General features: G+C 37.5%; 1 protein-coding gene across 1 annotated transcript in view; it reads left to right on the plus strand.

Moving 5' to 3' along the window:
- zgc:63863 (uncharacterized protein LOC393372 homolog) overlaps positions 1-27,877 on the plus strand; it is a 51,805-nt gene that overhangs the window by 3,258 nt on the left and 20,670 nt on the right. The window contains exons 5-6 of the mRNA XM_067425844.1: positions 1,709-1,810; positions 24,590-24,731. Coding sequence (XP_067281945.1) covers positions 1,709-1,810; positions 24,590-24,731 — 244 coding nt within the window. The remainder of the gene's footprint in view (positions 1-1,708; positions 1,811-24,589; positions 24,732-27,877) is intronic.

Below are 27,877 nucleotides of genomic sequence, written 5' to 3' on the forward strand. Positions count from 1 at the left end.
AACGATCGCAGCAAACATCCAGATATGCGTTCTGACCCTGAGAGAGCATTTGTCATAAGTAAGAAACGGTCTTTTCAACCTCACGTTATCATTATTTCTGTCTTACAATAATTCAGAATATTTTAGAAGTACTGGGATAAAAGTGTATAATTTAGATATAAACACAATGTCTACAGTAGCGATCAAAATAGAGCCAATCAGCTTTGGAAAGTAACATGGCGTGTGAAATACAGATATCAATTACAATGTTGTGCCAGTAGGTGGCGACAAGTGATTGTTAGAAATGTATTTGTCATTGAATCATTCATTCAAGAGATTTGTTCAAAAGCGCTGATTCATCCAGTTGGGGTGTTAACCCATAGATATCCATAATAAAGGCTAGATGTCTCGTGCGCGCTGTTGGCCAATGGAGGTCGCCGTCCGCAACTGGCGGCCATCTTGTCACAGGCAGCTCGCTCACTCGTAACAGTGTGTTTTAATGGTGCATGTACTTTTAAATAACCATTACTTGCTCAATTTTCAACTGATTTTCAAACTGTTTCGTTTGTTATAAACGTCAGAGATGTAGTTATGACACTACATACTTATGAATAATTATAACCATGGACTTCAATATGAAAGTAACATTGAACACACAAGGTATTTATGTTAAATCAATATATAGGCTACTAAAACTAGAAATTATATATATTTATACACATATACAGCTCTGAATTTGTTTTCTAGATATAATATATATATACGCTTTTATAATAAGAATATCACTATTATAATAATTTGTATTTAAAAAAAAAAAATAGACAAAAAAAAACATGCAAACTAAGTATATTTTAACTAGACAAAAGATTGGTTGTCATAAAATCGTTATTGGTGTCAATAAACCTATTTAATTGAACAGCTCGATTGTGGTCTCAGCCCCCTTGATAACGTGCATGTGAGTTAGCCGTGATACACAAGCTGCACGATTAAGGCGTTTATCGAAACGAAAAGCTGCAATTTCAACGTGTTAAAGCATCCAGATTTGTAGCCATGTTAATAACGTTTGTAAGAAACCAAACCATTTGTAAATCCGTCAAGATTGCCTGTGACAAGATGGCCGCCGGTGATGCCGATGGTGACTCCGCCGCAAGATATCTAGTCCTTATTATGGATATCTATGTGTTAACCTACACTGGTCTCACGGTTCGGTTTGATTATGATAATCATGTCATTGATTCGGTTCAATTCGATATCACAGTGCATTGACGGTTCAATCGTGGATCAGCTGTGTCATCATCAAGTGAGTCATTGAATCATTCACACTAATCATCCAGTAATGAAACAAGTGAAGTCTTTATGAGTGAGTCATTGAATCATTCATTTGTTCAAAAACACTGATTATAAGTGAGTCATTGAATCATTCGCTCAAGAGATTTGTTCAAAAACACTGATTCATCCAGTAATGAGCAACTAATGGCTGTTTTTGGATTGTAAATAAAAAACTTGACTATGGGTTTCTGCAACATCAACTTTTACATTTGCTTTAAGCTTTTATCCAAAGTGAAAACACACTGTTGTCTTCTGTAGAGCTGGTTTACCGATTAATACAATTTATTTCATAATTGATGAGTTTTGCAGCCCAGACACTGTTATTGAACTGAATTGAATCAAAATGAAACTGAGCTGAATATAATGTTTTTTTTTTTTTTTTACAATTTGGGAACGGCAGGGATTTCATGGACCCCACCATGGACAACACAAAGCACATCCTGAACTACCTGATGCCCATTCTGGAGCGAGTGGACCAAGAGTTACACGACTTTATGATAAGGTAAGCTTGATTGTGATATGCTCACTAATGATTATCTGTGATTGATCCCCGTTCTTATGTGCACATTCTACACTACAACCATTTTCTCACAGGTTAAACACTAAGATAGTTCTAGCTCTAAATGCAGCTATAGGCAGTCTCTAGTTTGACTAATAAATAGTCTGATGTGGAAAATGTGGACAGAATCGCAGAGTCCAGTCATAAAAAACTGAATTTACAGTATAACGCGGAATCGAATAAATCAAAAGCAGGTTAATATAGTTAAATCAAATCAAATCACAATATAGATTAGTGTCTGTGAATATTAAACCGCAAAAATACAGTTTAAATCCTGCATGTTCTGTGTGTCTCTGTATGAGTGAATGAATGGCACAGACGCACGGTTTAATTTCCTACACACACACACTGAAACAAACGTGAAGCTCGGGGTGTTTTCAACCTCACTATCCACAACTTTCCTACAAGTCTTAGTGGGCGTCGCCATGACACTCGATACTTCCGGTTGACGGTATCTCAGTTCCGGTTTAGCACACATAACAGTTATGCTGCGTTCACACCGGACGCGAGTGACGCGAATAAATAGCGCTATTCGCACGAACATGGACGCGTAAACATTTTGAATCCATTCGCTTCATTCACTACACAACAGACTCGAATTTGCATCATGGGAGGGGCTTCTGCCAGGCAGCGGCAGTCGTCAGAAGGACGAGCCGAGTTAAGGCTGCTCTCGCCGGGGTTGATGAACGCTGAGCGCCGCTGAGCGCCTGGGTCTCACACCTCCGAAACCTACTTGCTTCCATAAACCATGCAACATAAACGGACCTGTGTTTGACATGATGCTAGCACCATACGCACTCCATTCAGTGCCAAACGAGCTTCAAATAAACTCAAGAATTGTGATGTAGAAGTAATATTTGTGTTTTAATATTTGTAATTGTTGAAATGTTGTTCATGTCAGACATTGTCAGTAGACTTTTTTTTTAATCAACATGAAAATAGATGCATGAACTTCAATGAATTTAAGTGCATTGTAATAAAAATTTACATTTCATTGCTGTAAAGGTAATTATTGAGTTTATATATTAGTTTAACCTATTTAAAATACTGCAGTAAAACTGTATAATTTTTTGCAAAGGGTGTGTTTATTGTTTTCAATAATTTACAGATTTAATGTGTAGCAAGATTTAATGTGTAGACCATCTGGGACATGTGATCATTTTGCCTGAAGCGTTGTTATAAAAGTCTACTCCTGAATCCTGATAATACAACCAACGTTTAGCAAATAACAGTACAGACTAACGTAAACCGTGAGTTCGTTACCGGCTTGTTCTATGTTGCCATAGCGATCATGGGAAAGGTCAGAGTTCGGGAAAGTTGTGGATATGAAGATATGAATGCGTGAAGTTCATCTCCAGAGCCGCTCTAAATTCGGTCAGAGGACCCGAAGACCTTGTGGTCTGCAGAGGAAGACCACAAGGGTTTAGGGTGCCATTTGGGACAGGGCCTTGCAGTGCTGAAAAGCCTCTCACTCTAATTTCCAGGTCAAGGTGCTGTGCATTGTGGTAATTGATGCGACATGACGTCACTTTCAAAAGACCAATGAAGATGTCTGACCAATTTCATGGAATATGAAAATGAATCTCATTGGCAGAATAAATACATTTAAATTAAACTGGGCATCAGCACAATTCAGTTGGTTTGGTAATAGCAAGAGAAAATACAATGAAGTGATCTCCAAAAAAGAAGTACTTTTTGACTGTAAATAAAATTGTAAGGAGTAAAACAAACTTTTTTTTTCTTTAAAAAATGTAATTAGGTAAAAGTTTTGATTTTTATTTGTACAAATAATACTTAGAAAAAAAATATTTAAGTACAGTAATCAAGTAAAATTACTCAAGTACTTTACACGTGGGAATGTGGCAGGTTAAATACAAGTAAAACTCAATCTGTTGATTCTGAGAAAAAATGTTTGACCCTCAGAAATTCTGTCATAACTCTCATTAATTTCTCATCCTTCAATTGAAAAGGTCTCACCTCTTTATGCATTTTTACAGTTGAAATAACACACATTTTTGAAAGGAAGAGCATCATCTGAAAAGCTTGTGAATGAACGATTGAGTGAAAGTGTGTGTAAACTGAATTTTTGTTGCTGTTGTGGTAATCAACAGATTCCTTGTTGTCTGAGCGGCTGAGGTTAATGCAGTTCTCTGTCCTGAAGAGGGCAGCAGAGGGCGTCTTTAAATGTCCAGAGACATGAGAGAGTGATGCCTGCTAACAGGTTTATCTCCCACTATTATACTCTGTCTGAGACTATAAAAGCTGCGGTGATGTGGATCTCGGATGCATATATGTTTGTTGGCAGTAGCTGTGTACATTGAATCAGGTGAGAGAAGGAAAGAAGGAGTGTGTACAGATGTATAGTTCGCTTTAGCTCTGTCTCTAATGAAACTGACACACACACACACACACACACACACACACACACACACACACACACACACACACACACACACACACACACACATACACGTCTATATTACCAAGAGGGGACTATCACTCTACACTATCCAAGAGGGGACCTGTGTTTCTAGTCATTTTGAAGAAACAAAAATTACATACAAAATTTTCTTTTTAGGTCCTTATTCATAATATAACTTCAAATAAGCATTTTTTATTTTTTTTAAAAACATGCCAAGAGGGGACCTGAACGATGTCTACCTATCCAACAGGGGACCTCCATAGACTCTAATGGAGCTGTGTGTGTGACCGATGTCTACCTATCCAACAGGGGACCTCCATAGACTAGTGTGTGTGTGAATGTGAAGTGAGCTGGCAGTCAAGTCTGTCTTCATTATATATATATATATATATATATATATATATATATATATATATATATATATATATATATATATATATATATATATATAAATATATATATATGCCATCTCCACCATTACATGTCTTTACAAATAAATAACATTGTTTTTTAAATGATAATAAATGCAGTTAAGCTTCGTACAGACTGTATAATGTCTCAAGTAATAATATGTCTTTTTATAATAACTATGTTCTTTTGAATGTACTGAGAAGTATTTATTTGTAACCTAAAATATACTTTAATGCCATTTATTTTGAAGCTTATTTTTAAATATATTTATTACACAGTCGCAATAAAGTTACAAGATGTAACATCAAGTAACACACTACACTTACTTAGTCCACAAGTCTTCTTGTGCTTTCGTATGTTAGTCAACACATTAAAATAAGTTAACTTGTTTACACAGGCATCTGGTATCACAATATGCACACACACACAATATACCTTAGACATAATACCTAATACATTACAGGAAAGTCATTTCTTTAAGAAATTCATTCTCTGTTGTGTCTTCATAATTACAGTATATGATCAGTCCACATCTCTTATTTAAGATTATTGTCAGGTACACCAATGCATTTACATTTGTGCCCGATTGTATTAGCTGCCTATTCAAATATAGTTTCTGCTCTATTTCCCCCCGAAATACTTTGTTCTTGAGATTTTAAGAGTGAGATTTGATTTCTTGCACCATTTACAAAAATAAAATAAATCAAGGACTGGACAAGCAGAAATTGTTCTTTAGGGTTATAAGGTCCCCTGTTAGATAGTAAATCACGACGCCTGTGTGTTTGCTGTGACATTTCTTATCATCACAAACACACTGTAAAGATTTAGAGTTTTTACAGCAATACCTGAGTTTAAAGGGTTAAATCAAGCAGAAATAGCTCTCTAATGTATTAAATGCAGGTCATTATTGAATAGTGATTACGTTACACACACACTGACTCAGGTCCCCTGTTAGATAGTAAATCACGACGCCTGTGTGTTTGCTGTGTCATTTCTTATCATCACAAACACACTGCAAAGATTTAGAGTTTTTACAGCAATAACTGAGTTTAAAGGGTTAAATCAAGCAGAAATAGCTCTCTAATGTATTAATTGCAGGTCATTATTGAATATTGATTACGTTACACACACACTGACTCAGGTCCCCTGTTAGATAGTAAATCACGACGCCTGTGTGTTTGCTGTGACATTTCTTATCATCACAAACACACTGTAAAGATTTAGAGTTTTTACAGCAATAACTGAGTTTAAAGGGTTAAATCAAGCAGAAATAGCTCTGTAATGTATTAAATGCAGGTCATTATTGAATTGTGAATATGTTACACACACACTGACTCAGGTCCCCTGTTAGATAGTAAATCACGACGCCTGTGTGTTTGCTGTGTCATTTCTTATCATCATAAACACACTGCAAAGATTTAGAGTTTTTACAGCAATACCTGGGTTTAAAGGGTTAAATCAAGCAGAAATAGCTCTCTAATGTATTAATTGCAGGTCATTATTGAATAGTGATTACGTTACACACACACTGACTCAGGTCCCCTGTTAGATAGTAAATCACGACGCCTGTGTGTTTAGTCTGTCATTTTTTTATCATCATAAACACACTGCAAAGATTTAGAGTTTTTACAGCAATACCTGGGTTTAAAGGGTTAAATCAAGCAGAAATAGCTCTCTAATGTATTAATTGCAGGTCATTATTAAATAGTGATTATGTTACACACACACTCACTCAGGTCCCCTGTTAGATAGTAAATCACGACGCCTGTGTGTTTGCTGTGACATTTCTTGCTGTCATAATCACACTGCAAAGATTTAGAGTTTTTACAGCAATACCTGAGTTTAAAGGGTTAAATCAAGCAGAAATAGCTCTCTAATGTATTAAATGCAGGTCATTATTGAATAGTGATTACGTTACACACACACTGACTCAGGTCCCCTGTTAGATAGTAAATCACGACGCCTGTGTGTTTGCTGTGACATTTCTTATCATCACAAGCACACTGTAAAGATTTAGAGGTTTTACAGCAATAACTGAGTTTTAAGGGTTAAATCAAGCAGAAATAGCTCTCTAATGTATTAATTGCAGGTCATTATTGAATAGTGATTACGTTACACACACACTGACTCAGGTCCCCTGTTAGATAGTAAATCACGACGCCTGTGTGTTTCTCTCCTCAACCCCCACAACCCCCCACTCACAATTTACATTTCAATAAGGGAAGACTTGAAAAACCAGTTTGTGAACCACAGGCCAATAGAGCTCAAACTACCAATGTGGCAGAACCCTTCTCAAATAAACTAGAGAAGATGCTGGGATTTGCCCTGCCAAATTAAACTAAATTACAGTTTTTACAATCGCTAGGACACATTTCTCAATACTTTGGTCATTTTCAAAATCCTTCACACAGTTCTCCAAACCAACTTTCTGCTTCACAGCAGTTATTTCACATTCAACATCCACAAAAACTAACAAAACACTTAATTCATATCTCAAATCAAGTGCCAATGATCCACAGTTTAGCTTGCACAGACTGAAGTTGTGATCACTGTGTGAAGAGTTTTGAAAAAGTGTGTTTATTATTGAGAAATGTTTTGTAAAAGAAAATTTTATATCACAGCTTAACTGTGGATCAACATTGCTTTAGCACAACATGCATTCAATGGCAACATCTTTCAATTTACCTGAAATCTTTTCTCACTTTGACACAAACACAATCAAATCTTTGTTCTACACTGGCCAATTCGCACATCCTTACATGCGGTTTTCCAAAGTGTTAAACTTATGGACAAAACAATAACATAATACAAAACTGAATGAGACAGCAATTTACAACATGTATACAGTAATATTGTAATGCAATTTTTCCTGCTAAAAAAATCAAACACTATCAAAGCAACTTTTATGAAACTGAACACCAACACCAGTGTTAGACCATTACCATCCATTCAAAAGAGGAAACTTAGGAATAATGTTGTACTGTAATGTAAGCATGCAGTGAATTATAAGCAGCAGAGAGCGTCATTCTAGTTTTGTAAAGACATTTTAATTGTATAATGTTCCTGATGTTAGTGTTGGATAAACCTGTGCCGTGCTCTGGACGAATGAGTTGATTTGTAAATGTAAAATTAACTGCTGTGAAGCTGAAAGTTGGTTAACAAATTTATAAACTCCTCACTCAGTTCTCCTAAAGATTGGGAAATGTCCTAGCGATTGTAATTTCATTTCATCATGTAATTTCAATTTATTTTTGGCAGTGTATTTGGTCTAGGACACAGGTAACAGTAGTGAGGTTCTGTGTCTCACCTGTGAGTGTCTTCATGCATTGAAATGTAAATTACTGGTGGGGGGTTGAGCAGCAAACTCAACACACACACTATTCTCTATTCCAATATCAAGAGCACATCTAAACCACTAGCCCAAACACATTACAAGTGAAAGCACAAATAAATACAAAAGATATGATCCACATGAAATAAACAGTGCTTTTCAGGACGGTCTCTCAGTAGTTGTAATATAACAGTGTATTGTCCTCACTGTAAAAAATAAATAAAAATAATAATTAAAAAAAAAAAAATATATATATATATATATATATATATATATATATATATATATATATATATATATATATATATATATATATATATATATATATTTTTTTTTTTTTTTGTAAGTTAATAATTTTAAAGTTACTTTTTCTCAAAGTGTATGTTCACTTAACTGAACCAACTATGACATAAGCAACTATGTTTACTGGGATACTTCCTATTTTTTTTAAATAATTTTGTATTCATTTGTCCACTTAAGAGTAAAAAGTCCTGAAAGAGAGCTCGGTTTAGCATTCGTGGACTGTCAGAGATCCAGCTTTTGGGGCGTGTGCTTCAGGTGTTCACGCATATAGCACGTGAGTAATGATGAGCCTTCTGAAGCAAAGTGGCACGTTTGTGTAAGAACAATGTCCATATTTTAAACTTTATAGACTAAACTAACTATGTTTATTGAAAGAAATTGTGTTTTAGTGTGATTATGAATAACCCCTGACGCTAAGTTTTGTTTAGCTCTATCTTCTCTCTTCTGCGTTTGTCAGTGCACATACGTCAAGGATTCATGGGTGAAGAAGGGTTACTCTTTAAAGTACAACTCCGGTGAGAAATGACCCTCGGGGTAATTAATAGATGGTGGTTACCGAGTAGATCTTTCTCTGGGATGCGTTTTCATGGAAATCAAGTGTAAAGAGTTGTATCTCTAAAAACAGATTTGAGTGACGAACGCTGTGCTAAGTGATGAACTGTGACTTGGAATCTCATATGGGCCATTGTTTCCGGAAGAAAGCACTGAACGCAGTAGAGAAAAAAAAAGAAAAAAAAGTCCATGTAATTAGATTTCACAAACTTAATTCCTATCGATCAGCTCACTTAGCACAGCGTTCGTGGCTCGAGTCGTCGAGACTGTTTTCCAAGATGGCTGCAGTCTGTAAACGTGTAATGTACTGTCTTTATAAAGTACCTTCTTATTAAACTGTTTGTACTCTTACAAAGTTCTCAATGCTTCGGTTTGCATGTAGGGTCCCTCAATATGCTGCCGTGTTAGTGTGAGGTTATTTTGAGCCTTGTTAGTGGTATTAACTAGCGATTTAATTTCACTTATTCCATGCCCCATAGACATTATAAGCTAATCTGTGTTTAGAGATAAAACTCTTTAAATTCGATTTTCATGAAACCGCATCCCAGAGAACGATCTACTTGGTAACCATCTGTTAATTACCCCTAGGGTCATTTCTCACCGGAGTTGTCCTTTAAGCTCAATGTGATTCGTGTGGCACTGAAAACCGAGAGCTAGTATTTTAGTCTATGGATCAGTTACTGTGAGGATCAGTTATATGATGGTTAGATGCACTTTTATGGACCGACAAGGCACCGGCATTTTAAAGCTGGGAAGAGCCAGGACTTTTTTAATATAAATTTAAATAACTCTGATTTTATTCATTTGAAAAAAGAATGTCATATACACTTGGGATGACTTGAGGGTGAGTAAATCATGGGCTAATTTTCATTTGTAGGTGAACTAACTGCTGTAAACCGGGTCTACAAACACAGTAGATCCACACAACCCCCCCCCCCCCCCCCCCCCCCCACACACACACAATTTACATTTTAATAATAATAAATAAGGGAAGAATTGAAAACCTAGGGCCCTATAATTTCCGCGATCACGGAATCGCGGACGGAATCGCGGAATTGGCATATTAACGCGGAATCTGGTGTTAACGCAGATTTCCCCGGAATTTTACATATTTGTAATGAAATTCTGTGTCGTGTGGGTTAAGAACGTATGTCTGAGGAAAGTGCAGACCGGGGGAAGCGACACAACCCCTCCCATCATTTCAGCTCGCCCGTCAAAACAATGAAAGTACAGCGAAGTTGGTCTCCACGGCACTGCTTTCGGCAGCGAAAAAGTTAAGAAACTCGACGCTAACAGCGGTTTCACACTGCACGCGCAGGCGGCGCAGAAGCTTTGCGTATGGAGAGCGTGAGCCGCGCTCGTGTATTGCACATACAGACAAATATTGTCCATTCTGTCAGATTTTCCGGTGTTCTGCTCGACCCCTGTCATCTCGTGCTTTGATTTATAATGAGCACATTAGGCAGCAATGCATATCTGCTGCAAATGCGACCGTTTCCCCTTTGTTCCAAACATGCATTTTACATGCTGTATATGGCTAGTTTACATGATAAGTAACCTTAAAGTTAAAATTAAGCATCTAGTTTTAATCATTTAAAGGGGCCTTTGAAGTTGGGGGAAAAAAACTTCTGGCAGTGTTTTGTTTTCGTGTATTTTTATTTTTCACAGCTCTGGATATCATAATGGTGATTGTTAAACACACAGAACAATTCACTACATGATTTCATGGTGAAATGTGTTTTTTTTATGTTAATTTTCTCATTTAAATGTTTTACTTAAGAGTACTTAAGAGTACTGTAAAAGATGATTCTTATGATTTTTTTATTTTTTTAGTTCTTTTAAAAAAAATGTACTTGAAAGAAAAAGCTAATGGAGCACTTTCATTTTAACTTATATAAACTATTATAATTTATTTTACCGGAAAGTTTAAAGCTAATAACCATTAATATTTGAAGTATTTGAAGTGCAGTGTTATGTTAAATATCATATTTGTCCTAAAAAGTAAATGTGATGTTTGTTACCTCGATATATTTAAGGTCATTCCTATTTTTTGTTTTATGTTGTATTATATTAACATTAAAAGCACACTCTTTTTTCACCAAAATTACAGTAAAGGGTAAAAAAAAACTGAACTACCAAACATTTTAACGGAAAAAAAGAATCTGCAAAAATTAAAACGGAAAAAACGGAATTTGCAAAAATTTAAACGGAAAAAACGGAATTTGGGAAAAAATAAAACGGATTTTATAGGGCCCTAAAAACCCAGTTTGTGAACCAAAGGCCAACCTAGAGAAAAGGAAAATCAAACCTGAGATCTTCTCAACTCACATCTTTCTCCTAGACAGAAATGAGATCAAGTGAATCAAATTGAGACATAAGGCTAAGTCTCCTGCTTCTCACATGTTTATCCTGAGACAAAAAATGACATTCTCTCATGTTTATCTCCACTAAAGTTTCATAAGAGATCTCAACAACATCACATACTATGCTCTGATTTGTCTCCTTGGCTAGAGAGACTGGATTGCTCATGTGTGTCTCCTCTAAAGTTTCAGAAGGGATCTCAACAGTATCGCACGCTGTGCTCAGACTTTTTTCTTCAGCTCGATACTCTGGAACTCTTACTTTTGTCACCTCTAAAAAGTTTCATAAAAGATCTCAATAACATCACACACTGTGCTCAGAATATTCTCCTTAGTTAAAGTCTCTGGCACTCTCAAATTTGTCAAACAAATGTTGGTCACTTTTTCAAAACTCTTCACAGGGATCACAACTTCAGTCTGTGCAAGCTAAACTGTGGATCATTGGCACTTGATTTGAGACATGAATTAAGTGTTTTGTTAGTTTTTGTGGATTTTGAATGTGAAATAACTGCTGTGAAGCAGAAAGTTGGTTTGGAGAACAAGTTTTGAAAATGACCAAAGTATTGAGAAATGTGGCCTAGCGATTGTAAAAACTGTAATTTAGTTTAATTTGGCAGGGCAAATCCCAGCATCTTCTCTAGTTTATTTGAGAAGGGTTCTGCCACATTGGTAGTTTGAGCTCTATTGGCCTGTGGTTCACAAACTGGTTTTTCAAGTCTTCCCTTATTGAAATGTAAATTGTGAGTGGGGGGTTGTGGGGGTTGAGGAGAGAAACACACAGGCGTCGTGATTTACTATCTAACAGGGGACCTGAGTCAGTGTGTGTGTAACATATTCACTATTCAATAATGACCTGCATTTAATACATTAGAGAGCTATTTCTGCTTGATTTAACCCTTTAAACTCAGGTATTGCTGTAAAAACTCTAAATCTTTGCAGTGTGTTTGTGATGATAAGAAATGTCACAGCAAACACACAGGCGTCGTGATTTACTATCTAACAGGGGACCTGAGTCAGTGTGTGTGTAACGTAATCACTATTCAATAATGACCTGCAATTAATACATTAGAGAGCTATTTCTGCTTGATTTAACCCTTTAAACTCAGTTATTGCTGTAAAAACTCTAAATCTTTACAGTGTGTTTGTGATGATAAGAAATGTCACAGCAAACACACAGGCGTCGTGATTTACTATCTAACAGGGGACCTGAGTCAGTGTGTGTGTGTGTGTAACGTAATCAATATTCAATAATGTCCTGCAATTAATACAGTAGAGAGCTATTTCTGCTTGATTTAACCCTTTAAACTCAGTTATTGCTGTAAAAACTCTAAATCTTTGCAGTGTGATTATGACAGCAAGAAATGTCACAGCAAACACACAGGCGTCGTGATTTACTATCTAACAGGGGACCTGAGTGAGTGTGTGTGTAACATAATCACTATTCAATAATGACCTGCAATTAATACAGTAGAGAGCTATTTCTGCTTGATTTAACCCTTTAAACTCAGTTATTGCTGTAAAAAATCTAAATCTTTGCAGTGTGTTTGTGATGATAAGAAATGTCACAGCAAACACACAGGCGTCGTGATTTACTATCTAACAGGGGACCTGAGTCAGTGTGTGTGTAACGTAATCAATATCCAATAATGACCTGCAATTAATACATTAGAGAGCTATTTCTGCTTGATTTAACCCTTTAAACTCAGGTATTGCAGTAAAAACTCTAAATCTTTACAGTGTGTTTGTGATGATAAGAAATGTCACAGCAAACACACAGGCGTCGTGATTTACTATCTAACAGGGGACCTGAGTCAGTGTGTGTGTAACATAATCAATATTCAATAATGACCTGCAATTAATACATTAGAGAGCTATTTCTGCTTGATTTAACCCTTTAAACTCAGTTATTGCTGTAAAAACTCAATCTTTACAGTGTGTTTATGATGATAAGAAATGTCACAGCAAACACACAGGCGTCGTGATTTACTATCTAACAGGGGACCTGAGTCAGTGTGTGTGTGTAATGTAATCACTATTCAATAATGACCTGCAATTAATGCATTAGAGAGCTATTTCCGCTTGATTTAACCCTTTAAACTCAGGTATTGCTGTAAAAACTCTAAATCTTTACAGTGTGTTTGTGATGATAAGAAATGTCACAGCAAACACACAGGCGTCGTGATTTACTATCTAACAGGGGACCTGAGTCAGTGTGTGTGTAACGTAATCACTATTCAATAATGACCTGCAATTAATACATTAGAGAGCTATTTCTGCTTGATTTAACCCTTTAAACTCAGGTATTGCAGTAAAAACTCTAAATCTTTGCAGTGTTTTTATGATGATAAGAAATGACACAGCAAACACACAGGCGTCGTGATTTACTATCTAACAGGGGACCTGAGTCAGTGTGTGTGTAACGTAATCACTATTCAATAATGACCTGCAATTAATACATTAGAGAGCTATTTCTGCTTGATTTAACCCTTTAAACTCAGTTATTGCTGTAAAAACTCTAAATCTTTGCAGTGTGTTTGTGATTATAAGAAATGACACAGCAAACACACAGGCATCGTGATTTACTATCTAACAGGGGACCTGAGTCAGTGTGTGTGTAACGTAATCACTATTCAATAATTACCTGCAATTAATACATTAGAGAGCCATATCTGCTTGATTTAACCCTTTAAACTCAGGTATTGCTGAAAAAACTCTAAATCTTTACAGTGTGTTTGTGATGATAAGAAATGTCACAGCAAACACACAGGCGTCGTGATTTACTATCTAACAGGGGACCTGAGTCAGTGTGTGTGTAACGTAATCACTATTCAATAATGACCTGCAATTAATACATTAGAGAGCTATTTCTGCTTGATTTAACCCTTTAAACTCAGGTATTGCAGTAAAAACTCTAAATCTTTACAGTGTGTTTGTGATGATAAGAAATGTCACAGCAAACACACAGGCGTCGTGATTTACTATCTAACAGGGGACCTGAGTCAGTGTGTGTGTAACGTAATCACTATTCAATAATGACCTGCAATTAATACATTAGAGAGCTATTTCTGCTTGATTTAACCCTTTAAACTCAGTTATTGCTGTAAAAACTCTAAATCTTTGCAGTGTGTTTGTGATTATAAGAAATGACACAGCAAACACACAGGCATCGTGATTTACTATCTAACAGGGGACCTGAGTCAGTGTGTGTGTAACGTAATCACTATTCAATAATGACCTGCAATTAATACATTAGAGAGCTATTTCTGCTTGATTTAACCCTTTAAACTCAGGTATTGCTGTAAAAACTCTAAATCTTTACAGTGTGTTTGTGATGATAAGAAATGTCACAGCAAACACACAGGCGTCGTGATTTACTATCCAACAGGGGACCTGAGTCAGTGTGTGTGTAACGTAATCACTATTCAATAATGACCTGCATTTAATACATTAGAGAGCTATTTCTGCTTGATTTAACCCTTTAAACTCAGTTATTGCTGTAAAAACTCTAAATCTTTGCAGTGTGTTTGTGATTATAAGAAATGACACAGCAAACACACAGGCGTCGTGATTTACTATCTAACAGGGGACCTGAGTCAGTGTGTGTGTAACGTAATCACTATTCAATAATTACCTGCAATTAATACATTAGAGAGCCATTTCTGCTTGATTTAACCCTTTAAACTCATTTATTGCTGTAAAAACTCTAAATCTTTGCAGTGTGTTTGTGATGATAAGAAAGGTCACAGCAAACACACAGGCATCGTGATTTACTATCTAACAGGGGACCTGAGTCAGTGTGTGTGTAACGTAATCACTATTCAATAATGACCTGCATTTAATACATTAGAGAGCTATTTCTGCTTGATTTAACCCTTTAAACTCAGTTATTGCTGTAAAAACTCTAAATCTTTGCAGTGTGTTTGTGATGATAAGAAAGGTCACAGCAAACACACAGGCATCGTGATTTACTATCTAACAGGGGACCTGAGTCAGTGTGTGTGTAACGTAATCACTATTCAATAATTACCTGCAATTAATACATTAGAGAGCCATTTCTGCTTGATTTAACCCTTTAAACTCATTTATTGCTGTAAAAACTCTAAATCTTTGCAGTGTGTTTGTGATGATAAGAAATGTCACAGCAAACACACAGGCGTCGTGATTTACTATCTAACAGGGGACCTGAGTCAGTGTGTGTGTAACGTAATCACTATCCAATAATGACCTGCAATTAATACATTAGACAGCTATTTCTGCTTGATTTAACCCTTTAAACTCAGTTATTGCTGTAAAAACTCTAAATCTTTACAGTGTGTTTGTGATGATAAGAAATGTCACAGCAAACACACAGGCGTCGTGATTTACTATCTAACAGGGGACCTGAGTCAGTGTGTGTGTAACGTAATCACTATTCAATAATGACCTGCAATTAATACATTAGAGAGCTATTTCTGCTTGATTTAACCCTTTAAACTCAGTTATTGCTGTAAAAACTCTAAATCTTTACAGTGTGTTTGTGATGATAAGAAATGTCACAGCAAACACACAGGCGTCGTGATTTACTATCTAACAGGGGACCTGAGTCAGTGTGTGTGTAACGTAATCACTATTCAATAATGACCTGCAATTAATACATTAGAGAGCTATTTCTACTTGATTTAACCCTTTAAACTCAGGTATTGCTGTAAAAACTCTAAATCTTTGCAGTGTGTTTGTGATGATAAGAAATGTCACAGCAAACACACAGGCGTCGTGATTTACTATCTAACAGGGGACCTGAGTCAGTGTGTGTGTAACATAATCACTATTCAATAATGACCTGCAATTAATACATTAGAGAGCTATTTCTGCTTGATTTAACCCTTTAAACTCAGGTATTGCTGTAAAAACTCTAAATCTTTGCAGTGTGTTTGTGATGATAAGAAATGTCACAGCAAACACACAGGCGTCGTGATTTACTATCTAACAGGGGACCTGATTCATTTTGTTAAACATAAATAAATCAAAAGTGGTTAGTTTAAAAAGCTCATAAATGTATAAGGTGGTAAGATGGGCCTTTTATATGGGCCAAAAGTCACACATTATTTTTACAAATACTTGGCTAAAATAAAATGTTTTTAATAATGTCTATGTTAACACTTGTTTAAAAGAACTTTAGATGCAAAGTTTGTCCCATTTACCGTACCTTTTTTTTTTTTGATAAATAAAATAATGCATTATTTTTCAATAATTATAGGCCACTGTCATTAAAATGTTATTATTAAAATTATGTTATCATTAATATATATATATATATACACAGAAACTAAAAATATTTACAAAAGCATTGAATGAGATCCCTTTATAATTTAATAACGTTTTTTTAATCGTTTTTTCTTGGATCCTGTAGTATTTAATTTTAAAGTAATGCAAAGTTTGAAACTAGTCAGCGTATTTAGTAAAGAGATATAATCTATATAATGTTTGTTCCTTTAGTAAGCAGTCTGTTAAACAGCAGCTCTAGAGTCAGAGGACAGCAGGCCATTCAAACAATAGAGGAGTGTGTGTGTGTGTGTGTGTGTGAACGACGTGTGTTTAAGGGCTATTACAGTTCCTGCTCCAGCCTACAGGGGAGCTGCTGAGCATGGCCTTAAACACTCACACACTCTTAGGTCCCCTCTTGGTCAAAATTTTTAAAAATTCACCAGAGTGTTGTTTCTTGATTTTAACATGATTTAAACACACACACCTGTAGGTCCTTACTTGGTCAAACATTTAAAAAATCACCAGAGCATTTCTTTAGTGTTTTACTTCCTTTTCACATGATTTAAAGCATGACCAACAGGGGACTTGAAAAATGTCCCCTCTTGGCTCAGAGGTCCCCTGTTGGTGAGTGTGTAATGACGCCAAGGTCCCCTGTTAGATAGGTAGACAAGTACACACACACACACACACACACACACACACACACACACACGTCTGGTTCACTATCTTTGTGGGGACTCTCCATAGACATAATGGTTTTTATACTGTACAAACCGTATTTTCTATCTCCCACACTGCCCCTGCCCCTAAACCTACCCATCACAGGAAACATTCTGCATTTTTACTTTCTCAAAAAAACTAATCCTGTATGATTTATAAGCCTTTTGAAAAGTGGGGACCGCTGGCTGGTTCCCACAATGTAGGTAATCTCAGGTTTTACTATCCTTATGGGGACATTTGGTCCCCACAATGTAATATAAACAAGGGCACACACACACACACACACACACACACACACACACACACACACACACACACACACACACACACACACACACACACTCTCACACTCTCTTTATGTAATATTCTCATGGGAGACTGTTTGGTGTGTAACCCTTCGTCAAAGTCACTGTCACACGGCTCAACAGTAAAGATTTGTTACGGTTGAGCCAGAGGTCAACATTTTAATTCTCTCTTTAAAAAAAACAAAAAAAACTGCATTATTATTATAAGTGCCAGAAAGATCAAAAATATATACCAATAATTGTTCAACCAGTAGAGAAAATGTGTTTTAAATAAATAGGCAAAATTAGTGAGGTTATTTTTTTTAAGAGATATTATATTTCCTTTTACTTTATTAAGTAATGTATAATAATAAATAATAATTTTTTAATTATTAAGACATAAATGCATAATGTTTAGTAGGTGTGTCTTTACTATGAAATTTAAAGTGAATTTTAATATCCAATTTATTTGTTATTGTTCGAATTTTGTATTTATTTTCCTGCTGTCAAATCAATTAATCGCGATTTAATCACATCCAAAATAAAAGTTTGTGTTTACATAATGTGTGTGTGTGTATAATAATTGAAAACACACATTTGTTATAAAATGTGTTATATTTATATACAAAATATTTATATATAATATAAATATATATACAAGCAAATATTTCTTTAAAGGTGTCAACTGGTTTTTTACATTTTTTTTATACTGTTGTCTGAGGTCAACACATGATGTTCGTGTGGTTTTTACATTCAGAAACATCATAACTAATCAGTAATAGTCTATTTTCTGCACTGGTTTTGAGGCTCTCTCCTGAACGCTGGGTTTCACTGGGGCGTGTCACTGGAGAGTAAACGCCCACGGCTAGGATTGGATAAGATTTGCATATTTAATGAGCTTGAGCTCCACTGTCAGTTCAGTTCACATGATTGTTTTGAAAGCGGCAACCGGATGATTCTCTGACAGGGCTCTCAAAACATATCAAACAAACACAATGATTTATCTCTCATCCACCTGCATTAATTAATTTTTTTATTACTTGACCCACCCGATCGGTGGATGTAAGCGCAAACCATACATACACACACACAGTGTGCACGCGCTCTTCAAACACAACAGAGATCATGAAAAGAATGTTATTTCACTATTTAAGATTCACCGGCCTGCCGACGTGCTTACGTTTTGGTAGCCCGTCTGGAAAACACGCAGCCCCGGGACGTTGGGCTTTGCGAGCTCTGGGAGTCTGAACCCGAATGACAATGAACCAACAAATGAAGGATTCTCCAGCCTGTGTCAGCATGCTAAGGTGTGCTCTGTTAGACATGTACACATAATCAGTACGATCTGTAACAATGCAATACTATCGCATATAAAAAAAGCATGTTTTACGTGCATAAGTGTGCGGCACCATTCCTGCTGAATCTAATATAGAAGGCACAGCCTTCTGCAAATCCAGCTCGACCTGAGACTTCTTTACAAAATATTTTCTTGCTATCTTCGCCATGTTTATTGCTCGGTAACACAATCAGTTTAGCCCCATGAGTCGGTGGGCGGGGCTACAGAAGCAGGCGTACACATTTATCTGTAGAGGCGGAGTTTACCCCTTCTAATACCTCATTGATTTGAGAGCCTCGTTTACTGGGCCTGGTGTCTATAAAAGCTTTTCTTTTACTAATAAAGAAGTTTTCAGCTAAAATTTGCTTTCATCTGGAAAAAAGTACTTTGGACCACTGAGCAACAGTCCAGTGCTGCTTCTCTGTAGCCCAAAAGTGTCTTGACCTGGGGAATACGGCACCTGGAACCCATTTCCTGCTCACGCCTGTGCACGGCGGCCCTGGATGTTTCTACTCCAGACTCAGTCCACTGCTTCCGCAGGTCCCCCGAGGTCTGGAATCGGTCCTTCTCCACAATCTTCCTCAGGGTCCGCTCACCTCTTCTCGTTGTGCAGCGTTTTTTGCCACACTTTTTCCTTCCCACAGACTTCCCACTGAGGTGTCTTGCTACAGCACTCTGGGAACAGCCTATTCGTTCAGAAATGTCTTTCTGTGTCTTAACCTCTCTCTTGAGGGTGTCAATGATGGCCTTCTGGACAGCAGTCAGGTCGGCAGTCTTACCCATGATTGCGGTTTTGAGTAATGAACCAGGATGGGAGTTTATAAAAGCCTCAGGAATCTTTTGCAGGTGTTTAGAGTTCATTAGTTGATTCAGATGATTAGGTTAATCGCTCGTTTAGAGAACCTTTTCATGATATGCTAATTTTTTGAGATCAGTATCATCAGTATTAAAACAATAAAAGACCTGAAATATTTCAGTTGGTGTGCAATGAATCTAAAATATATGAAAGTTTAATTTTTATAATTTTTTTAATTTTTTAATAATGAGCTTTATCACAATATGCAAATTTTTTGAGAAGGACCTGTACATAATAATTACACATTCACATACAGTATTGTTCAAAATAATAGCAGTACAATGTGACTAACCAGAATAATCAAGGTTTTTCGTATATTTTTTTATTGCTACGTGGCAAACAAGTTACCAGTAGGTTCAGTAGATTGTCAGAAAACAAATGAGACCCAGCATTCATGATATGCACGCTCTTAAGGCTGTGCAATTGGGCAATTAGTTGAATTAGTTGAAAGGGGTGTGTTCAAAAAAATAGCAGTGTGGCATTCAATCACTGAGGTCATCAATTTTGTGAAGAAACAGGTGTGAATCAGGTGGCCCCTATTTAAGGATGAAGCCAACACTTGTTGAACATGCATTTGAAAGCTGAGGAAAATGGGTCGTTCAAGACATTGTTCAGAAGAACAGCGTACTTTGATTAAAAAGTTGATTAGAGAGGGGAAAACCTATAAAGAGGTGCAAAAAATGATAGGCTGTTCAGCTAAAATGATCTCCAATGCCTTAAAATGGAGAGCAAAACCAGAGAGACGTGGAAGAAAACGGAAGACAACCATCAAAATGGATAGAAGAATAACCAGAATGGCAAAGGCTCAGCCAATGATCACCTCCAGGATGATCAAAGACAGTCTGGAGTTACCTGTAAGTACTGTGACAGTAAGAAGACGTCTGTGTGAAGCTAATCTATTTTCAAGAATCCCCGCAAAGTCCCTCTGTTAAAAAAAAGGCATGTGCTGAAGAGGTTACAATTTGCCAAAGAACACATCAACTGGCCTAAAGAGAAATGGAGGAACATTTTGTGGACTGATGAGAGTAAAATTGTTCTTTTTGGGTCCAAGGGCCACAGGCAGTTTGTGAGACGACCCCCAAACTCTGAATTCAAGCCACAGTACACAGTGAAGACAGTGAAGCATGGAGGTGCAAGCATCATGATATGGGCATGTTTCTCCTTCTATGGTGTTGGGCCTATTTATCGCATACCAGGGATCATGGATCAGTTTGCATATGTTAAAATACTTGAAGAGGTCATGTTGCCCTATGCTGAAGAGGACATGCCCTTGAAACGGTTGTTTCAACAAGACAATGACCCAAAACACACTAGTAAACGGGCAAAGTCTTGGTTCCAAACCAACAAAATTAATGTTATGGAGTGGCCAGCCCAATCTCCAGACCTTAATCCAATTGAGAACTTGTGGGGTGATATCAAAAATGCTGTTTCTGAAGCAAAACCAAGAAATGTGAATGAATTGTGGAATGTTGTTAAAGAATCATGGAGTGGAATAACAGCTGAGAGGTGCCACAAGTTGGTTGACTCCATGCCACACAGATGTCAAGCAGTTTTAAAAAACTGTGGTCATACAACTAAATATTAGTTTAGTGATTCACAGGATTGCTAAATCCCAGAAAAATTTTTTTTTGTACAAAATAGTTTTGAGTTTGTACAGTCAAAGGTAGACACTGCTATTTTTTTGAACACACCCCTTTCAACTAATTGCCCAATTGCACAGCCTTAAGAGCGTGCATATCATGAATGCTGGGTCTCATTTGTTTTCTGAGAATCTACTGAACCTACTGGTAACTTGTTTGCCACGTAGCAATAAAAAATATACTAAAAACCTTGATTATTCTGGTTAGTCACATTGTACTGCTATTATTTTGAACAAGACTGTATATTATGTAAACACAAACTTTTATTTTGGATGTGATTAATCAATTTGACAGCACTAATTTATAATTTTTTATCTTTGTAAGAAAAAAATGAGGGGCTTTGAAAGAATGTGTGTATCTTATCTTATATATTATATATATTTGTTGGTATGTTACTATTATGATAGAGTTAGATTTTAATTTTGTTGTTCATATTAATTTGCATTAAAATATCTGGAGATGACGTTGTAGATTGCAAAACGTGACTTCTTGCAATATTGATAAATCCTCTTCTAATGTGTGCTATAACATGCATATTTACATGCACAGAAGTGGTTAAACCTCATAGAAATTACAAATATTTAAGTTTGCATAAAAAATGCATGTACTTGCTGTTCAGCAACTAAAAGATAGATCGTAGGAGCTGGGGTGAAACTCACACACACTGACTATCTTTATCGTTGTCAGAGAGTTTAAAGTGTTTCGTATTCCCCACACGCTCTCAATGTCATCTTGCGTTTTAGCTTTTGACAGCCATGTGTTGTTTATTTGTCCTTTGCAACCTGATGCTTAAAGTTGTGTGCTTTCTCGCAGTGCGACCATCTTGTTTATGTGAGATGCATTTGCTTTGACAAGAATTGCAGATATGTGATTCATTCATGACGTCCCAAAAGTGTATGTCGACTACGTGTGTGTGTGTGTGTGTGTGTGTGTGTGTGTGTGTGTGAGAGAGAGAGAGAGAGATTGTGTGTGTCTCACGTGAGGCTTTTCCAGCTCTAGTTTGTAAAAGCCGGTTATTTTTAATGGCTCATCTAAAATGTAGAGAATAAGAGGTTCTTCATCAATATTGCATCGGCGCGTCTCGTCGCTTCTCTGGTCCACAGGTTTAATGGTGTTGCTCACTCAGATGCTGTTGCTTTTTGCTTTTATGAATCTTTCCAAACAAGTTAATAAAACTTCAGAACTTCTAAAAAGCCCTAAAAAAAGAAATGTAGCTTTTCCGTTCCTGTTCGTGCATGAGTTTCTCCATAAAGCATTTACTGAGCTCTTACAAAAAGAGCTTCACCCATTGCCAATCATTACGACTCCTTTGTTATTGGTCAAGCAGACAGTTTTATTCTCGACTAGCGTCTGCTCGTGACCTTGCAGTGCGTTTACAAGACGGAGGAAAGGCCTACAGCGCCGTTAAATTGCTCACGTGGAATATCAGTGACTGTGATTAATGAATGTGTCAAACGTGTTCTTGTGTTTTGCACATGCTAAATGCTTCGGGGTTTTTTTTAGAGGAGTTTCGGGAGGATCAGTGGGCGCTCTGCTGTGTCCTGTTGTGTTTGAATGTTGGTTTCACAGATTAGAGGCTTGTTCAAAAGGTCATGTTGCCATTGTGCGTGTTTACTTATGCCAGATACATGCTCTGCATGCGTACGGTCACGCTGTACATGCCGAATGTACATGCGTTGTCAAGAAAAGACTAATTTTGAATGCAAAAACATGTGAAAATGAGCTTGCTCAGAGTACATTTCAGCATATGTGCACTAGGGCGGTGTGATATGGACAAAACAAACTCGATTGCGATTTCAGTTTTTAAACAATATTTCCTTACATACTTTTGAGTATATTTTTTTGGAAAGCTGGCTTTCACTGTTAATTTCGTTGACCAATAATAATTTTGTCATAATTTTCATCAACGCCCTTATTTCACTGACGAAAACGAGACGATAACTACATAAAAACAGTTTTGGATGACAAAAACTATGACGAAAATCTGTTGTCATTTTCGTCAATTAAAGGTGGGGTAAGTGCATTCTGGTAACCGTTGTTGATATTTCAAATCACCAAAACAAACACGCCCCTACCCCCAAAAGGGGCTCGGCCCTATTTTGATAGCTCCGCCCCACACATACGTAACCCAGGCAACGACCATTGCAAAATCCAGGTCGAATATTCAATGAAAAAGTGAATATCCATCACAAAAACACAAACCTTCTCATGAACAACTCGATAGTACACGAGCTGACAGTCCAACTAACAAACATATTACAATTATGACCAGATTAGAGTTATAGCGATTACAAAACACAAACCGTTCTCATGAACATCTCGATAATGTTAGTATACAAGCTCGATAGTCCAGCTAACGACATATTACAATTATGACCGGATGGGTTATATAGATGAAAGGAGGAAACAAACATATATTAGGTGTATAGTATCTTACCTGTCGAACACATTTTATGAGCTGACGCTTGAGGGGTTTTAGACGCTCCATACGGTGTGGAAATGAACGGGTCTTTATCATTGCTGAAGTGAGAAACAATACGATCGCAAATGGACAAACAAGCGAACATGACACAAGTAGGGATGGGTATCGTTAAGGTTTTAACGGTACTACTACTCTTACCGATACTGCTTATCCGTCCGATACTTTAACGGTATTCTTATCTGTACTTTTTGAGATTTTATATATATATATATATAATACACATACATATACACACACAATTAACAAGACACAGCCTACACATGCAGTGCTTTCATTTCAGGAAGAATTATAGTAATCAAATGTGAAATAACACTGCATAGTTTATCATAAATAGCCAAAATAATGCTTATTAAAGCTGAAGTTATTCATTCAAGAGCTGTGAGTGATTTTCTCTTTGCATTTGGTTGTTTAATTCGCAGTAATCCGTCCTCATGTTTATTTACACCGCTGCCTCTTTAAGACCGATTTGCAGATCTATAGGCGACTGATAATAGGCAGATGCACTACATTTTCTCCCGACTATATCCATAATAACTACGTCCATTTTAGACACAAACTGTGTTGTGTTTAAGAGACTCTCCAAGCCGGTCATTTTGACATAGATGTTTGTGTACATTGGATCGTTTAGACGCGAGTGTGAAACCGAAAGTGTAATTTGCTCGTCTCGTTACGGCTGTTTCAGAGCACGCGCGTCGACTTGGGAACAATCTCTTGCGCACAGTTTTGTGCTTTGATCGCTCTTTTTTTTTTACACTGATAATTGACTGTCTTCACGTTGCAGGTCTGAGGTGGGCACTATCTTCGCCCTGAGCTGGCTGATCACATGGTACGGCTACGTCCTGTCAGATTTTCGGCATGTTCTGCGGCTCTATGATTTCTTCCTGGCTTCTCACCCACTCATGGCCATCTACTTCGCCGCTGTGGTAAGGACTCTCTCTCCGCAGTCTGTACTTCAGTCAGTCCATCGAGCCATCTGACCTTTTCGGTGTTCGTGAGAGAGAAGGACTGAAGTGTCTTTTAAAACTATTTTTAACATGAACGGGCGTCCTGCTCATGCCACAAGATGCTGAAAAAGCTGCTCTCACACATTCATATTACTGTAAAAGTCAATTCGACAGTAATTTGAATGTGTGAAAGCAGCTTTTCAGCATTTTTTCAATCTTAAATGCACAAATACACAATTTGTACTGGTAAGATACCACTGACATATTAGTAGCAGAAGCTCTTTAGTTTCATGTGGTCCAATTTGACCGTTTTTTGACTTCTGTGTGACAGGTGCAAGGGGCCGTTCACACTGAATGCGAGACACAAATGCAGGGAATCAAGATGAGCATCGTTTTTTTTAAAACGTGAGACCGCGAAGCTGAAAAAGAGGCAAGGCATGATGCAAGACATCCAGACAGTTATTTTTTATTTCATGGGTTAGTTCACCCCAAAAATTAAAATTCTGTCATTCATTTCTCACCCTCATGCCGTTCGACACCTGTAAGACCTCCGTTCATCTTGAGACACAAATGAAGATATTTTTGGTTAAAATCCCATGGCTCAGAAAGGCCTCTATTGGCCGCAATGTCATTTCCTCTCTCATGACCCATAAAGGCACTAAAGACGTCGTTACAAAACCCATCTCACTACAGCGGTTCAACACTGCAAAAAATACTTTTCTTACTTCGCAAAAGTAATTGTCTTGTTTTGGGGAAAAAAATACACAAAATTAAGAGAGTTTTTGCTTAAGGGGGGGGGGGGGGTGAAACACTCAGTTTCAGTCAATCTCATGTCAATCTTGAGTACCTATAGAGTAGTATTGCATCCTTCATATCTCCGAGAAGTCTTTAGTTTTATTATATTTATAAAAGAAATATGGGCTGTACCGAGTCTTTCCGGAAAAAAACGAGCGCCTGGAGGCGTATCGTGTGGGCGGAGCTAAAGAATGACGAGTGCACACAAAGCGATGATGTCCTCAAGCGTGGAGAAACCCATGCTATCGATCTCAGCTAATACAGATAATGATCCAGAATCATCCGGAGGCTGAAATAAATTGACCAGGAGAAGCAGCAGCAGCAGGACGTCCGTCTCTGTGGTATGGACTGTATTTAGTGGCCTGTCAACATTTGTGTGTGTTTACTCGCAGTTTATGAGGACATGATTCGGTTTATGGACTATTGTATGCGACACTAAATGTGCCTTAGCAGTAGCAAGCAAAACGGTTTAGCACGTCAGACTAGTGTAACGTTATACATAGAACAGCAATGGAGTCCGTTAGCGCATTTGAATGACGAAGCACGCGATCGTGCCGTTTACTGATGTTTACTCACGTGACGATAGCCGACAGCACAGACATCTGAAGCAGTTTTACTCACCGGCTGCTTCCAAAGCAGGACCGAACCTTTATCGCTGTGACCGCTCCGTCAAAAACACACTTCTTTGGTATGATTTGGTGAAGTCCTGACAGCAGTGACCGTGGAGATCCACTTTGAGACGCGACTGAAGCGATGTTGTGAAGCTTCCCGTCATTTCTGCGCTCAAATCGGTTCAAATGCAGCGCTGCCTTCCCAGAATGCTGTGCTGAAGCGTTGAAGTCGCTCGACGTCACCCATAGGAATAAAGTGGAGCGCGGCGCGGACTATAACGACAGAAGTGTTCACGGGCGACTGGATCTGCAGCTGAGAGTGTTTACGGCGTGCATTTCCTCTCTCCTCTAGTCACGCGTGCGCACCCTACCGGGAGAAGAGCCCGTACGGCCCATACAAGGACCTTCCGATCTATTAACGTCAAGCCGACCCATACTCGAAAAAAACTCTCCGAAACTTGTGAGAAACCGGAAGGAGTATTTTTGACCCAGAAATACTCGATCAAACGTCCAACATTAGTTTTTGAAACTTTGTCTATGTTTAGGATGGGAATCCAAGTCTTTAACAGTGGAAAAAGCTCAGTATGCATCAAACAGCATTTCACCGCCCCTTTAAAATAAGCAAAATAATCTGAAAACAACATTATTTTGCTTACCCCACTGGCAGATTATATTGCTTATTTTAAGCAAAAACTCTCTTAATTTTGTGTATTTCCCCCCCCAAAACAAGACAATTTTTTTTACTTGTCTAGTAAATGTTTCTTAATTAGGGCTGCACGTTTTCAAGTTTTTCATTAACCGTTAACCGAGGCCCTTAGCGGTTAATACTCGGTTAACCATAGTGTGCGTCAGGGTTATTTTTAGCTTATTAATTTGACGACCACCATCTCCGTAGTGAACGCGCCTATAGAGAGAAATGCACATCATGGATTACATAATCAGAGAGTAGCCTATTTCTTTTCGTTTTAAATTGTTAAAAGACATTTCAAGTTTCTTAAGATCTATTTCATGTCTGCGAGGCGTACGCTGAGTTTCGTTAAATTAGGATGAGATGCGCTCCAGTTCACGAGCAATGCGAGTGGCCGCCTGCACGATTATAGCATGTAACGTTAGTAAAATATGCAGCCGAGAATAATTCACACAGACTCAGCGTTTGACTCGCGCGGCTGATGATGAGCCTCTCCCGGCAGAGAGTTCAAGCATCTGTGGACTCGTCCCTTCAGCTCTGGCCATCTTGCTTTCAGTCCGCGATCAGCTTTTTTGTTTTCTTCATTACAGTTAAAGTAACGTCTGCTTTTCTCTAGTCATTCACAAGTTTCTCACTTCAAACTTTCTTTCTTCTGATCCGTTATGCACAGCGCGCGCGGCTCGCGCTCTGCTTCTGCCCTAATGCGACTTTTAGTCCAGTGCGACGTATGTTATTTTCCTCTTCATGACGCATATTTTTTTAAAGTGCTCCCACGCTTTCTTTGCCCACTTAGAAAGCTGGTCATGACTTCTTGTGGATACTACCCTAACCCTATGGATACTACAAATGTCTGGGAGCGCTCTGGCGGTCTATAGGGGTGCAAACATATATTACAACTAAATTCAAGGCACGTCATTGACGCCACTTAACCGAGCAAATTGTTTCACTCGGTTACGCAATTTTTAACGGTTAATCGGTCAATCGGTTAACCATGGACACCCCTATTCTTAATGTAAGATTTTTTTTATATT

The sequence above is a fragment of the Pseudorasbora parva genome, chromosome 19 (genome assembly GCF_024679245.1).
Source record: "Pseudorasbora parva isolate DD20220531a chromosome 19, ASM2467924v1, whole genome shotgun sequence".
NCBI lineage: Eukaryota > Metazoa > Chordata > Actinopteri > Cypriniformes > Gobionidae > Pseudorasbora > Pseudorasbora parva.